The 15,558-nt window shown below is 36.8% G+C and overlaps 1 protein-coding gene across 50 annotated transcripts in view; it reads right to left on the bottom strand.

Moving 5' to 3' along the window:
• The window catches only part of ADGRL3 (adhesion G protein-coupled receptor L3), an 812,688-nt gene that overhangs the window by 278,335 nt on the left and 518,795 nt on the right, over positions 1-15,558 (bottom strand). For 32 of the 50 annotated variants that reach the window (XM_084972365.1, XM_084972348.1, XM_084972359.1 and 29 more), the window contains one exon: positions 7,359-8,159. In XM_084972365.1, coding sequence (XP_084828491.1) covers positions 7,359-8,159 — 801 coding nt within the window. Of the gene's footprint in view, positions 1-7,358; positions 8,160-10,591; positions 10,607-15,558 lie in introns of all 50 variants that reach the window. The other 18 variants (XM_084972370.1, XM_084972357.1, XM_084972360.1 and 15 more) reach the window with 1 other exon arrangement.

Genomic DNA, 15,558 nt, shown 5'->3' with positions numbered 1-15,558 from the left:
CCATTGTAAATATAAAGTGATACAGCTTCATGATTTAGTCAGACAAACCTGGGCTTCTTTGAAGTTCATGTCTACATTTACATACTAGGTTTCTCTGGGCAGAGTCTTTGGTTCCATATCTAAACTTCATAGCATTTAGTTTTCTTCATAGCATTTATGTTTTTTAAGAGTTAAGGCATGTGGTTTTTTTTTTTTTTTTTTAACAGAAGTGTTCTGGAAATATCCCTCCAGTTAGCCAAAGCCCTGTCCAGAAACACCTGTATCTCCTCACCTTGCATCACCCTCCTGACAAGCCTGCTGCACCTCCATTTTGCTAGAGCAGGTCTTGGCTGGGGGTGGGAAATGCACAGCAGAGCAGTGGAAGCTGCTGCTCTGAGTCTTCAGCCTAAGGAGACCAGAGACAAAGGGGAGGAAGACCTGCCTGTCCACTGGCCCCCGCCCCCAACCTGCTGTCAAAAGTGGATACTGTTTGCCAAGCACTGGGGTGAGGCACATACTAAAGAGGGCCCTTCACCTCGCTGCCCAGATGGCCAGATGCAGGGCTGTGTCTGGGAGGTGCTTTGTAACAGCAGTTGCTGTTTGCTTGTCCTTACTCTACTGGAGGTTGATGTGGCCTTGCTGACTTGTGTTTGAGACTTCATTCACCCAATTCCCTTACCTTCATACCTGTGCATTGCTGTCCTGCTTTCCCCTTGCTCCTTAGCAATGGCACCTACATTCTTTTCAATTACTGATGGGGGCAACATGACAATGCAGAAAGTCAGACAAAGATTCTAACTGCAGCTCTGCACTATGTATATGATATGTGACATTTGCGTTATTCATCTTCTCTGATCTTAAACATCTTTATTAGCTGGAAATGAGGATAAGGCTGTCTTTGCATGATTTTTGTTAGGATTAAATTTGATAACCTATGTGAAAGGCAAGAAAACACTCAATAAATAGTAGCTAATCAATACTACTATTTTCCGGCAACTCCCTTTCTCTTTCTATTTCTCTTCACCTGTTTTCATTATTCTGTAAACTCCATGAGCCCCATGTGCAGTTGTAATGACAGAGCATAGCACAATGCTTGGCTTCAGCTACCTAAAGATGTATCTCCCAAGTGATGAAAGGAAGGAAAGGAAAGAGGAAGAAAGAATTGATCAGTTAATCACTGGACTTCTGATTTAAGCACAGGTTAGCTCCCTGCTTCTGCCACAGCAATACAGGTTCCAAGCTGCATCTGTGACCTATGCAGCAGCTTGTGGCAACATCAGATCCTTAACCCACTGATCAAGGCCAGGGATTGAACCTGCATCCTTGAGAGACAGTGTTGGGTTCTTAACCCACTGAGCCAGAATGGGAACTCTGCAAAATTCTTATTAATTATTCTTATTAAACAACAACAACAAATCTCTATTTGTTTTCAGGGAAATTTGACATTTCTCATCCCATAAAATTATACAGCAAGGTAGATTTTACCTTAATCTAAGTATCTTAAATTTTTGGTCATTAATCATTGTTATCTGAGAATCTGGTTTTCTGGTAGAAAAGTAATTAGTAAGAGGGAAATACCTTTCTGCTTAAAATCATATTTTTGCTTGGCAACCCTACTGTAAGGTATTTGAACATTGTCTAAAACTTTTTTAAAAAGTGAAATAAAGCAAAGATTAGGCTTGGCTGTATAATAACATCCATTCTCACTTCTCTAACCTAGGTAGGAGCAGAGTATTCTCAAGCAGAAACCCTAGAAAACCAGAAATCCCATTTTAATCACTACTGCCAACCCTAACAAGATGTGCTAATAATGAGCAGCCAAACTATTTCAGTTCCACCTGCCTGCCCTCTGGTGGACGTGCTAATGAGTGATGAAATGGCTACAGAAAAGACAGCTGGTGTGAGTGGGAAGCCTATTCACAAGTAAGTCATCTTTTATGACTGTGAGCTACATGCAGAAATAATTCTGATTACTGTTCTAACAATTATGCATTTATTAGGGACATCACTCTGTAGGAAAAAGAAATGATACATTAGTAACATTTGTGAACCTTTTTATCCCTTGCAGCTAATACCCTTTATTAGGAAGGTCACCTATATGTTGGATGAATAGTTAACATTGGGCTCAGCTGTAAAAACTCCGGTCCAGCTTTGCTTTGTGCAGGACTGTGATTTTGATATTCAGAGCCTGAAAAGCAGAAGGTGCCCTTCTGAAAAGGTTTAGCCTTTAGTTACGAAGAAAAAAAAATACAAGAAATGTAAAAACAAGTATAAGAGAATTCAGCTGATGCTAAGTGGCAATGGAATCACTACTGCAAATTTTGCAGGTTTTGGCTGTGCTCCCTGAGAAATCATCAGCAGCAATGCCCTTTGGGAAGCAGCTGTCACTACAGGCAATGAAGAAGCATTGAAAGAAATAGAGGGGGTGCCTCGGCAGACAGGCAAACAGCTGATGCATAAAAATAAAGACCTGGATGAAATTAGCAACAAGTAGCTGACTATTTTTTCTTTTTGTAAAGTTCACTCAGCTACTAAGATAGATGTAAATTAAACTTTGGAGACAATGTGGCATATCAAGTGGAACTGTGAAGCAATCCCAACCCACAGGCTGAGGACAAGTTTGATTTAAGATCCCACTATTTTCAGGCTCTATTTTGTGACTAGGGTGCAACATATTTAACTAAACCGTTCAGGAAGCAAATTCAGCTACCTATTAAACACGTGACAGTTTCAAAATGTTCAAGATTCTCTGCCCAGCGCTCACATTACTCAGCTGTCAAAGTTAAGGGCTCAGATATATGATGTGAAAATTACATTTTAACGAGGTGTCATGTGTGTTTAAAGTTCTTATTCATCACTACATAGCCACCGCTTTTACTGGAGACACAAATGCACTTAATTAGCATATTAGAAGGACAGAAAGTTCACCTTATCTGCACTGTTAAACTGTTCTGTGTAGGCTTTTCGTGGTTTTTAGATTCTACTATCTTCAGCATATACAAGGATGATTACATTGACATAATCTCAAACAGCTTTCAAGAAAATGTGGATTTCATCCGGGAAGCTGAAGAACAGGCACTAGATGGTAGCTCCCATGTTCTCATCGTCTGCTGTTCATATCTACTGCTTGATGTGTTTCACTAAGTCTCAACCAAGACATGTTTAGATCTGTCAGACATACTAGTTTTAGGAAATTTGGGGGACTAGACATCTCTGTATATTTTTATTATCAACCTGAGCCTATTTCTTCTTCCTTCAGTAGGAAATAGTGGAAAATATATTTGGCAAGGAAAGTTTAGATTGCTCAGTGGCCAGTTTAGACACAAACAAAGAGTCTAAGAAAACACCTCCCATCTACTTCCTAATGAATAATGAACTCAGTACAAGATGGTTTGGAGCAAGGCAAGTAAAGCAACTATTTGATTCCTTCACAGCAGACACATCAGTATATCAGGTGAAATTTTAGAATTATGATACCAACATGAAAATCACTCAACTCGTGAAATAGCCAAGTATTGTTTGGAGGTTTTGATGTATATCTTACGAAAGATAGCCAACTGAAGGCAGTGATGGAATGTAGAGCTGACAACATATTTTATGTTAGGAAAAAGGCTCAGTTAAAAGCATAGTTGAAGAAATTCTAGATTTGATAGTTCTCTACTCAGAAAAAAAAAAGAAAAAGCACTTTTGCATTTACTTTATCCTCAGGCGATAGTGCTTACAAGCATTTCCTGTCCTGGTGTCCAAAACGTAATACTTTGTTACAGACAAAATGCCTTTCCAAAGGAATATGCTTATTATTCATTTCTGAATATAATGCATTTTCCATTTTCTCTAACTTGAAAACCTTCCTGTAATTCATCAACTGAAAAAAATTTGAGAATATGTCCTAGAAATAAAATTCATCAAAGAAAGTGGCTCACTTTCTTTCCCTTGTAAAACCACTGACTTTAATTTCTCTAATTACTTCTTTTGGAATAAAATGCAACAGGTATTTAGGGGTCTTGGCTCTTCTCCATATACACGAAACGTCTTTTAGGTCACCAAACATCACATGATCTGAGTAAAGAGGCACTTGTGTATGCCAGGGTGGGAAACCATGGAGGTGACACGTCTAGAGGACAGGAGTGCTCAGCAAACAGTAAAGATGCCTTACTCGAGAACTACATGTGTAATCCTAACGACACAGAGGTCAGGGCTAGGATGCCCATGTCCATATTATTCTAAATAGGGACGTTAAAAAATATATATATATACTTCATTTATTTCTTAAACTAGTCAACAAATCTTGACTATGTGTGTGTGTGTATACATATATTTGATTTCACAGTTGAAGAATAGAGGCAATTTTTTGCAGTGCAGACCTATGGTAATTGTCTAATCATGAGAACTACGAATGAGATTTGTATCTGGAGAGTGCCTGGCACATGCAGACACTGAGATCAATTCTATCAAATGAATGAATCTAGACACACAGCCTCAATAAGCATACTTTCCACTACTAGTGTCACAGAAAGGAGCGTGGCTCTGAAGCTGGGCTGCATTTTGATAGCTGGGTGATTTTTAAGTAAATTGTATGAATTGTAGTGCCTTAGGCACCTCATTCAGATAATGTGGATAATAATGGTCCTGGAACTTTTGGTATGCAGCTTTTATGCTAATTTTGCTATGCCCACTACATAAATCATCTCATTAAACTCTAACAGTAATCTTTCGAGATAGCATTTTGCTTTTTTTCTTCACGGGATCGTTGTATAGACAAACTTAGAATGAGTCTTTTCTGTTTTGGCTGCCCTGTGGCATATGGAGTTCCCGGGCCAGGAATCAGATCTGAGCCCCAGTTGCAACCACTGTGGCAGCCGGGGAGCAAACCAGCATCCCAGTGTTTCAGAGACACTGCCAATTCTGCTGCATCACAGTGGGAACCCTCAGAATTAGTCTTTTGACCTTAACATATTTATAGTAACTTGGTTTCCAGACATATATACCTAAGAAGATCCATAATAAAAATTCACTAAAGGCAATTTCCTTGAAAAATGTCAATATATACTAAAGAAAAACACTCAACTGAAACTGTGCAGAATAAATTGAACAGCTTCTATTAATGCTAAATGAAGTTCTCATAGCCACACATATCATGCATAAAATTACTTCACTTATTCTTTCTACCTCTAAATTGCAGTCAGTCCACGCCAAAGTACCAGCTTTTTAATTTAAGCATTCATGCATGAAAACTGATACTTTTCTGTGATTATATCTACAAATTTAATACAGTTGGAATCTCACTGTTTGCAAAACAGGGAAGATCTTCACTGTCATTTTAAAAGACTGAAAACTGAATCTTCTGGCTTAAGTTAGGGATTTATTTCAAAAACTGAACTTTGTCATTTATTAGTGTTTACCCCTTTAATAACATCCTTTTAACCAACATGAGCACTATGGCTCATAATTTAACTCCTATAAACAAAGAAACAAATAAAATAAAATGAGTGGTATAATTTTTCTTATGTGCAAAGTTTCAGTGATCGATCATATATATGGATACACACATAGACTTTTATTAATGTTCATTAGAAATATTTTTTGGCAAGTCTCTAAAATTCATGAGGCTATGGTATCATCTTTTCCCGTAGGAATAATTTATAAAAATGAAGCTAAGAATTTGAGTCCATCAACTCAAAACCTGGAGTACTAATTAATGTTAACCTTTCTATTATTCTAAATAAAAATAAGGCATGATATTTCTGATAAACAAAATTAAAATGCTACTGCTTCTTATTCACTAACATCAAAAGATAAGCTATGATGTATTCTTTCTTTGGAGGCAATTAGAAATCACTCTGATTCCAATTAAACATCAAAAAAGGCTAAGAACCACTCATCAAGAGAGTTTTCACTGCCAAAATATGAATATTGGTTTAACAATATCATTGATCTGAACACAATACTCCAGATGATTTGCTTAGGTTTTTTAATTGAAGGGCATATTGGACTGAGAAACCCTACCTGTACAGAAGTTGGTCAGATCTAGAAGATTTTTGAGGACTTGATAAAGAGAAGTTGCTTTTGCTGCTGTTGCATATTTAGGCTTCTCCTTCCACAAAAGGCAATTTGACATAACATCAGCATTGCTGGCTATGGAAAGAATGTCTGTCACTCTGCCAGAAGCCTCCCAGGGGTTAGAGAAAATGCCACCTAATTTGACATTCCATCCCAGTGAGAAGTGGAAAAGCTTTCATTCATTCATCCATTCCTTCATTCAACAAAGAATTATTGAGCCTTTATTTTCTATATGTCATATACTACATTAGTGTCTAAGAAGGCATAAATAGTGGCTAGATGAAAAATAATAAAAAGATGGGTATGGCAAGTTTATTGATTATATGACAACTAGAATCTAGTTGTAAAAGAAGATACACATATAATGAAGTAAGTTAGTAAGCAGAATGACACGCTAGTAAAAGCATGGTAAATGCAAGGCAGAAAGGAAGAAATATTAGCAGGTAAGCACGAGAAGAAAAAAAAATTGAACTTTGAATTGCTATGTTACTATCAAAATCCAGACACCCGTATCTTAGTTTTCCATTATACTTTATCAGGGAGAACACTATTATTGCTAGTTAAAATAGCTTAATTTCTAAATTAAGATAATTCTGCTCAGTTGTACAAATAAAAATGCAAAAGGCAAAGCAATGTATGACCGTCTTTAAACAATATTAAAAGCAAACAGTATGTCCTGGAGGGGAAAAAGATACTACTGAAGAATGGGAATCAAAGCTTATCTCGATTTTTTTCAAAGCCAATTTCTGCATTGCCGTTTCTTATAAAATTGAGATCTATTTTTTTCTCCTTATCATTTATGAACATTTTTTTCTGTATATATCAATTATATGAACGCAGACATGTGTACCATCAAACTGATAATATTCCCAGCTGGGGTGGTCAGACACGATGTTCTTTGGGATTTGAATATATTGGTGTAGGGTTCCTGAAGCGTTCTATCAAGCCAACCCTTTGACATTTTCCAAGTGGAGAGTACTTCCCAGGGCATGTCACAGTTAATTAGATGGGATGGCATTCTATTTTCACAAAGGTTTTGTGTACCTCACTACACAAAGAGCTAACTCACTGATAATAAAAATGCCCTTCACAGAAGGGCTGAAGGTTGGAGATTAGCTGCGCAGAGGAGAAATAGTTTCTTATGCCTACACTTTTTCTACAGTTGAAACTGTTTTTGAGCTGAAAATACCCTGAATAATTTTAAATACACAGACCAAAAGAAAGACCACAAAAGGATGTATAATCAAAATATACAATAAACTTACTGAGAGCAAACCATACCTATTTCCCCTTTGAGCACCAGCAAAAGTCACGCTTACCTGATCTACTATCCAGAGGTCCAAAATCCAGAGAATACTTCACGACATGATAGTTATTCCAGACGTAGAGAAGGTTGTCCCTGGGGTTGTAATCCACAGCGGCTATGTACTGATAGGAATTGGGAAAGGGGACATCCACCAAACCATCCTTACTTTGGTCGGTGTTGTAAATGTAGTCAATCTTATTCCCGGTGGCCTCGTTGTCATCATCCTCGTATACAGACTTGACCACATACAGAATCCCACATATCATAAATGCATTAGAAGCCGACCTTTTATCATATGCAGTGTCCCACGTCCCTTCAATCCGTAGGGTGTAAGGGTTCAACTGGCTAATGACGATTTTACCATTGTTCTGTTCTGTTGCATAGATTACCCACAGCCCATTCTCATCCACTGCCAGGTCTATGTCAGACTTGCCTCCCCAGCGGTAAGGCGAGGTATCGTGGTAATTGGCATTGGCTATGATGGCCTCTCCGCTCTTTATCCTAGTCCGCAAATCGAACTTCACTATGTTCCTGGTACGCTCTTTATTGAAGAACAGGGCTCCGTCGTACACGACAAACCCGGTGCCGTCCACCCTGTGGGGCAGCTTGTAGGTTGTGGTTGGCCTTCCGGCAATGAAGTCGTCCTTGGATGAGTACTCAGTCAGGGTGTCAGTTCTGTAGGGTGTCCAGGGCATGTAATAAATCTTGTCAGAAGCCTGCAGGGGGTCTTTGCACCAAGCCCCAGACTGGTGGTCGGACTCGAACAAATGTTCACTCTGGTAGACTCCCTTGAGCAGTCCGGGACAAAGAAAAACTGTTGGAAGGGAAGAAGTCAAAAAAATAAATATATTAATGTTAATATTTTTGTCTTTCATTCCTATTTTTCACCAAGTGGGCTGCAACTCTAACAAGAAATACCCACTACCACTTAATTATTTTGCTGCATTCTTCCGAGAACATAGTCTTCCACATTAATTTTGACATTTGTTCAGAATCATTTTGATTTCATTTACTGAAAAAATTGGCCTTTTAATGAGTAGCTGTGCTTTCCTTTGACATTTACCTTTGCAAATGTGTTAAAATAATTTTGGATATACTATGTACATAGATGTGATTTAGGTCTATGTATTCCATAGACTTATAACAAATATAAATGTTTATATGTGATGGTTTATACACCTTACTTGGAAATGTTTATAAATATTGTTTTCACTCAGATGCTATTAACTATTCTATACTTATCATTAAGAAGCCAATGAAAATCCAAGAGTAATTAAAACATAATAATAAGAGAAAAGAAAAGTCCTGTAATAGAGGCCACTGTTTCTTCTGAGGGAAAAAAAGCTCTTAAAGCTGCTATAGCACACACAGAGCATGCAACCCACACAATTAAAAATGAGTGATGGATGGATACTGGAAGGAAAAAGAGAAAGGAAGAAAAAGAAAGGAAAGCAGGAATAAGGAAAGAAGAAAAGGTGAAAGGTTACAGAGAAGAACCCAAGATCTTGATTTTAATCAGTTAAAAATGTCCTGTTAAATACAGTAGTATTGGAACTTAAAAACATGTACCTTCTACTGTTACATGAGAAGAACATTAAAAAACAAGATTACTTGCTACAATATTGTGCTGCTCATACTTCAGACTGAAAATGGCCAGGAATTATCTGATTCGCTAGGTTTTTAGTATGATTCAGTAGCATGTCATGTGAGTGTTGGTAAGAAAGCGTGGCTGATTCCTCTGCAATGAAGGGGCTGTAAAGCAATGTTTCCCAAAGGGAGGTCCTTGAAGCACCTGTTGTAAGTGGTTTAGCTACATGCTACACACAAAGGAAGCAGGGACCCCTAGCCGCATGTGTTAAAGAACTATCGTATTAAACACAATTGTGTGGGAATCCTAATAGCTGAGGTACATTAGCAAATCTCCAAGGCAGACCTGGGGACAGTGAGCAAATTTCACAAACTAATTTGATCATGGGACCCCTTTCCTCGAACCTGTTTGGGGCATAGTGTTCTGCTGAACCTGCTATGGGAAACACTGCTCTAATATTTTTTTGCAGAGCAAATACACTGAAAAATAATCATGCAGTCCACTGTTATGTTTGAACGATTAGAACTGCATTGAGAGGAGAAATTAGGACATCACAAAATTTTTGATTGTTGACTCAGATTTTAATGATTAAGTCTCTCTCTCTCTCTCTCTTTTTTTTTTCTTTTGTCTTTCTAGGGCCGCACCCCAAGCATATGGAGTTTCCCAGGCTGGGGGTTGAATCGGAGCTGTAGCTGCTGGCCTACACCACAGCCACAGCAACAGGGGATCCAAGCCGAGTTTGCAATCTACATGACAGCTCACAGCAACGCCAGATCTTGAACCCACTGAGAAAGGCCAAGGATCAAACCCAGGTCTTCATGAATACTAGTCAGGTTTGTTAACCACTGAGCCATGATGGGAATTCCTAAAATCTCTTGATATTAGTGATTATCCCCTTAACAGCAACTATAAGCCTATATCAAATGGAAAATGATCTCGAATAAAACTCAGCTAGGGTTTGCAGGTTATTAAAAAGGAAAGTACATTGTTAAAATGCCCAAGGTTTTACTTTTGAAAAAATGAAAAGTTTAGGGGAAAAGTTAACTATCAAAATCTTCCTTAGCAAGGATACAGGGAGGGCCATCAACAAATCATACTTGATAACAGAATTGATTAGAAGACTGTCTCAGGATTCTAATATGATATCTATTATCATAAAGGATGGGCAGGTATTGTTGTCAAAATTATATATAAACTTCGTTAGTTAATAATCAGCCCTTGGTTACTAAAGCAATTTATTTTAAGGTATCTCAGAAAACCAATCGCCCTTTCCCCCCAATAGTTATAAATTAAAGGAAGAGGGGAAAAACACCAGATCTACGGAAAATCATCTAGCATGGAAATTAAAAACGTATCTGAAGTGCCCACTATCCATCACCATCTACTGGATTTCTAACTACTTATTTTTAAAGAAAGAGGAACAAAATGCACAGTTGAAAGTTTTACACTGTTAAATTGTTTTAAGATCAAAAAAAAAAAAAAAATCAAACCAGCACTGGTCAGTACAACAGATTAAAGTGAAGTTGAGCAGCAGCAGTAGTAAATAAATTTTCATAAAATAGATAAGAATTAATAACAAAATTATTTTAACTAGATGTTAAACTGTTAAATAACTTAGCCTATAAATAGTATATAATTTATGAAAGGTATTTAATTACCTTTTTGTTCCACTTCTATTGGAGAGAGAGAAGTAAAGAGAGAAAGGAGAAAAGAGAATAGATTAATGGTACGATATTGGCCAAGCACTTTTTATTCACCTCTTCCAAACTGAAAGTAAATAATTTATTTCACTCATACTTGCTTTATTGAACATCATGTTTTTTTTTTTAAAAAACCCATTGCCCTGTAAAATTATTTTTAAGAAGCAATCACATTATAAGCTTAAAAATACAGTACAAACTTGGAAAAAAACAAGGTGAAAGTTAATCAAGTTAAGATTGAATAAACATACCATTCCAAACTATAGACATAGGAAACACAATATTCATAATAATAACAGCAACATTTTCCATTTGAAAGATAGGTTGGTAATTATACAAAGAAAGCTCTCAGATAGTCTGGCTTGTCTCGTGTATTAAATATCATAGTTTATACTGCTATTTAATATAATAGTCTTGCTTTTTAGCCATCTCAAGAATTGATCTCTTCAGAAGAAAAACTACAGCATAACTCACTTCCTAAGACCGAATATTTTCTATAGCTTGCTGGTCTTAAGAGAAATGTACGTCATGAGGCAATACCTTAACGGAAAGTTTTCATCCTAAATAAATGGGTTTATAATCCTCACTGAAGACATTTCTTTTCCCCCCACTCATCAGTATTTTATATTATTGTGGAAAGATAATGCTTTTCAAAAAAATCTGTATCTGAAGGTTGATATTAAAAAAAATGAGCTACCGACCTTGGCCTTTTCTGAAATTCTTAGCTGAGACTTTCCACAAAATCTTATAAGAATAGATAGATATCCTCAAACATGTTATGGTTATATACCTTTCAAATTTGATTCTATTATTATTTTTAAGGTATTGATCAACATAAGTGAGGGAAAATTCTTTGAAATTATGACATGTTCATGAAACTCATCAAGCAGCATCTTTTCCTTATACACATTTGTCTCATCAGAGACAATCTGCCTACGACAGGACACCATCAAACTCCTAGAAGAAAACATAGGCAAAACACTCTCTGACATCAACATCATGAATATTTTCTCAGGTCAGTCTCCCAAAGCAATAGAAATTAGAGCAAAAATAAACCCATGGGACCTCATCAAACTGAAAAGCTTTTGCACAGCAAAGGAAACCAAAAAGAAAACAAGAAGACAACTTACAGAATGGGAGAAAATAGTTTCAAATGATGCAACTGACAAGGGCTTAATCTCTAGTATATACAAGCAACTTATACAACTCAACAGCAAAAAAACCAATCAATCAATGGAAAAATGGGCAAAAGACCTGAATAGACATTTCTCCAAGGAAGATATACAGATGGCCAAAAAACACATGAAAAAATGCTCAACATCGCTGATTATAAGAGAAATGCAAATCAAAACTACCATGAGATACCACCTCACACCAGTCAGAATGGCCATCATTAATAAATCCACAAATAACAAGTGCTGGAGGGGCTGTGGAGAAAAGGGAACCCTCCTGCACTGCTGGTGGGAATGTAAACTGGTACAGCCACTATGGAGAACAGTTTGGAGATACCTTAGAAATCTATACATAGAACTTCCATATGACCCTGCAATCCCACTCTTGGGCATCTATCCGGACAAAGCTCTACTTAAAAGAGACACATGCACCCGCATGTTCATTGCAGCACTATTCACAATAGCCAGGACATGGAAACAATCCAAATGTCCATCGACAGATGATTGGATTCGGAAGATGTGGTATATATACACAATGGAATACTACTCAGCCATAAAAAAGGATGACATAATGCCATTTGCAGCAACATGGATGGAACTAGAGAATCTCATCCTGAGTGAAATGAGCCAGAAAGACAAAGACAAATACCATATGATATCACTTATAACTGGAATCTAATATCCAGCACAAATGAACATCTCCTCAGAAAAGAAAATCATGGACTTGGAGAAGAGACTTGTGGTTGCCTGATGGGAGGGGGAGGGAGTGGGAGGGATCAGGAGCTTGGGCTTATCAGACACAACCTAGAATAGATTTATAAGGAGATCCTGCTGAATAGCATTGAGAACTATGTCTAGATACTCATGTTGCAACAGAAGAAAGGGTGGGGGAAAAAACTGTAACTGCAATGTATACATCTAAGGATGACCTGACCCCCTTGCTGTACAGTGGGAAAATAATAAAAAAAAAAAAAAAAAAAAAAAAACTCTATGATACTCTTACATGGCTATAATTTATCATACATCCTCAATTCTTTATCAAGTAACTGTTGCATTCACTGGACTATTTGCCTCATTATAGGTCAGTTAAAAGCTTTACCTAAGAGATGCACTTCATGCTATGACTAGATTACCAACAAACCTGAGTTACTAACTAACAGACTGACAACTAGAGAAAGCGTAACTAAGCACCTTAAAAAATTATTTAATCAGTAGTGTCAAAAGTTTGGACTGAAGGCCCATTTTACAGTGAAGGTGGAAACTGGGAGTGGGATGTTATACTAAAGTTGACATTTTTCAAGGACTGGTCCACCAAGAAATTTTCAGAACTAATTTCATTCCTTGATATAAAAAAATATACATCTGTTTGACTATACATGAAGGTATTTATATTCTCCAACATAAAACGTACATGCACACAATTTTAGTCTTATTCCACATAAAATTCTTTATATTATTCTTGAGCTCAATTGTCCTAACTCCTTGTTGACTAGTATTTCTCTTTTTAACAAATAATGAGGAAGATGAGATATGGTAAAAAAGTATTGATAAGGTACTTGGCGTAGTCTGTAAATATCATCTTAAAATTTAATGGACATTTTTATTTTTCGAAGAAGTTTTACCTCTATTTTCTCCATTGTCATTAGGTAAAACTTTAATTCTCTACTCGTGGTCTAATTTGAAGAAATTGGCATAAACTGTAGCATAAATAAAGGGTGCCTCTGTTACTGCTCGTAACTCAAAATTAAGATTTATTTGGCAGTTCTACTTTGGAGAAAATTGTTATGGTCTTGCTTTTGTCATGACTCGCTGTAGCTCATTCATCATTTATTTGCTATTTTCAAGACTGAAGTAAAACATTCTATAATTTAAGTTGAAATAGGTACACACAAATCATATTCCCATAACAAAAACTAGCAAGGCAAACATAATTTGTCACTAAAAAGCTCAGTGACATTTAGGATTAGCCAGTCATTGTCCATCATCTAATTCTGATTTTAGAAGCTTTCCTCACCTGAAAACAAACAAACAAATTGTGTGCATACAAAAAAATATGCTTACCACTGTACCCCTTCACAACTTCACAGTGCTGGGCACATAGTAGATACTCAATGAACAGCTACTGAATTAATACATAGTCCACACCGAGGTGATTCTTCTGCTTCTAGATATTTTAAGCATGTAGTAAAAAGAAAAGAGTGGCAGAAAAGAATCTGGATTTTCTAGGTGGAATCATACATGCAATGCATTATCTGCATGATGTCTTTGAATATTTCTCTTTGTCTTTTTTGTCTTTTAGGGCCACACCCGAGGCATATGGAGGTTCCCAGGCTAGGGGTCCATTCAGAGCTGTAGCCCCTGGCCTACACCACAGCCACAGCAACATGGGATCTGAGCCGCATCTGTAACCTACACCACAGTTTATGCAACGCCAGATCCTTAACCCACTGAGCGAGGCCAGGGAGCCAGTCTGTGTCCTCATCGATGTTAGTTGGGTTTGTTAACCGCTGAGCCATGACAGGAACTCCATCTTTGAACATTTTAATGGATGGGGAGGAAAGTGATATTTATGAATAATTTGTATCTCCAACTCATTAAATGTGAAACCAGAGGGAAAAAAAAAAGAAGAAAAAGTATATGAATGGTCTTGAGGGTCAGATTGGCAAGAAAATATTGTTACTATAAAACAGCCTGTGACAATCTAAAAACACAGGCTGAAAACACTCCCTTTTCTCTTCTCTGTAATGAGATCATAAATAAATGAACTAAATGATGACAACTCTGCTGGGCCTTCTTCAGGACCTCCTGTCTTTAAGTCTGGTCCAATATCCTGAATTCTGACATTATAGCTGTTGTTCATTTCCGAGCATCTTTGGAACTAGTTTCTCTCATTTTCTCTCCTCACTTTTAATCCCCAAACTATTTTGATTGTCCATTCAACCTCCATAAATATGTTTATATACTTCCTTAAAGTGATTTCCTTGTTCTTTGTCAAACTTAATGTCATAAGCTCTATCCTGTGGTTATGGAGTAAATGACAATTCAAATGAAGTGTGACTGTATTCTACATAACAGGAAGAAATAGGGGGGAAAAAAGACTAGTAAATTTTCCATTCATTCCTCAACAGTTCATCAGATAGATATAATGTGCAGTCATGTTATTGTTTAGAAAAATAAGATGTTATTAGTTCTATCCATATCTGTACCATATGCAACACTTTTGAATTGCATTCTTTAATTAGTAAAGGTATGGATGAGAGAGCATATGCATGCATTGCCAGCTTCTTCAAATTGTATTGCAAATGACAGAGAAATAAAACTGCTGCATGCCAAAAATTGTTAGAACTAAATTGCCATAACTAAGAACTATGAAATTGTATCTAATTCTAATGTAGCTTAAAATTTCCTTTCTTTTAAACTGCAAGTTACACAACACATTGTCTATCTACAATTTAAATGTTCCAGATGAGTAGAATGCTCTAATCCAATGATGCCTCTATATTTCTGCAATATATAAATACAAAGACACTTATGGGGAGCATAAGATAGTTATAAAATATTAAATAATTTACTAAAATATCTTATCATTGAAATATAGTAGTATTTGAAACAGAAGCATTTTCTTGGTTACATTGCCTTAGATTATTAAAATACACTTGGGTACACTAATCACAGGCCAGCTGGGCAGTTTAGCAGATGGCAGAAAGGCAAACTAAGTCAGTAATAAAAGAAAAAAACAATCAGTCTTAGATG

This window comes from Sus scrofa, chromosome 8 (assembly GCF_054392235.1).
Source record: "Sus scrofa isolate SSC_HxYL_T2T_F1_AM1 chromosome 8, Sscrofa_HxYL_maternal_Yorkshire_Landrace_v2.0, whole genome shotgun sequence".
NCBI classification, from domain to species: Eukaryota; Metazoa; Chordata; class Mammalia; order Artiodactyla; family Suidae; genus Sus; species Sus scrofa.
This window is presented reverse-complemented; position numbering and strand designations above follow the sequence as displayed.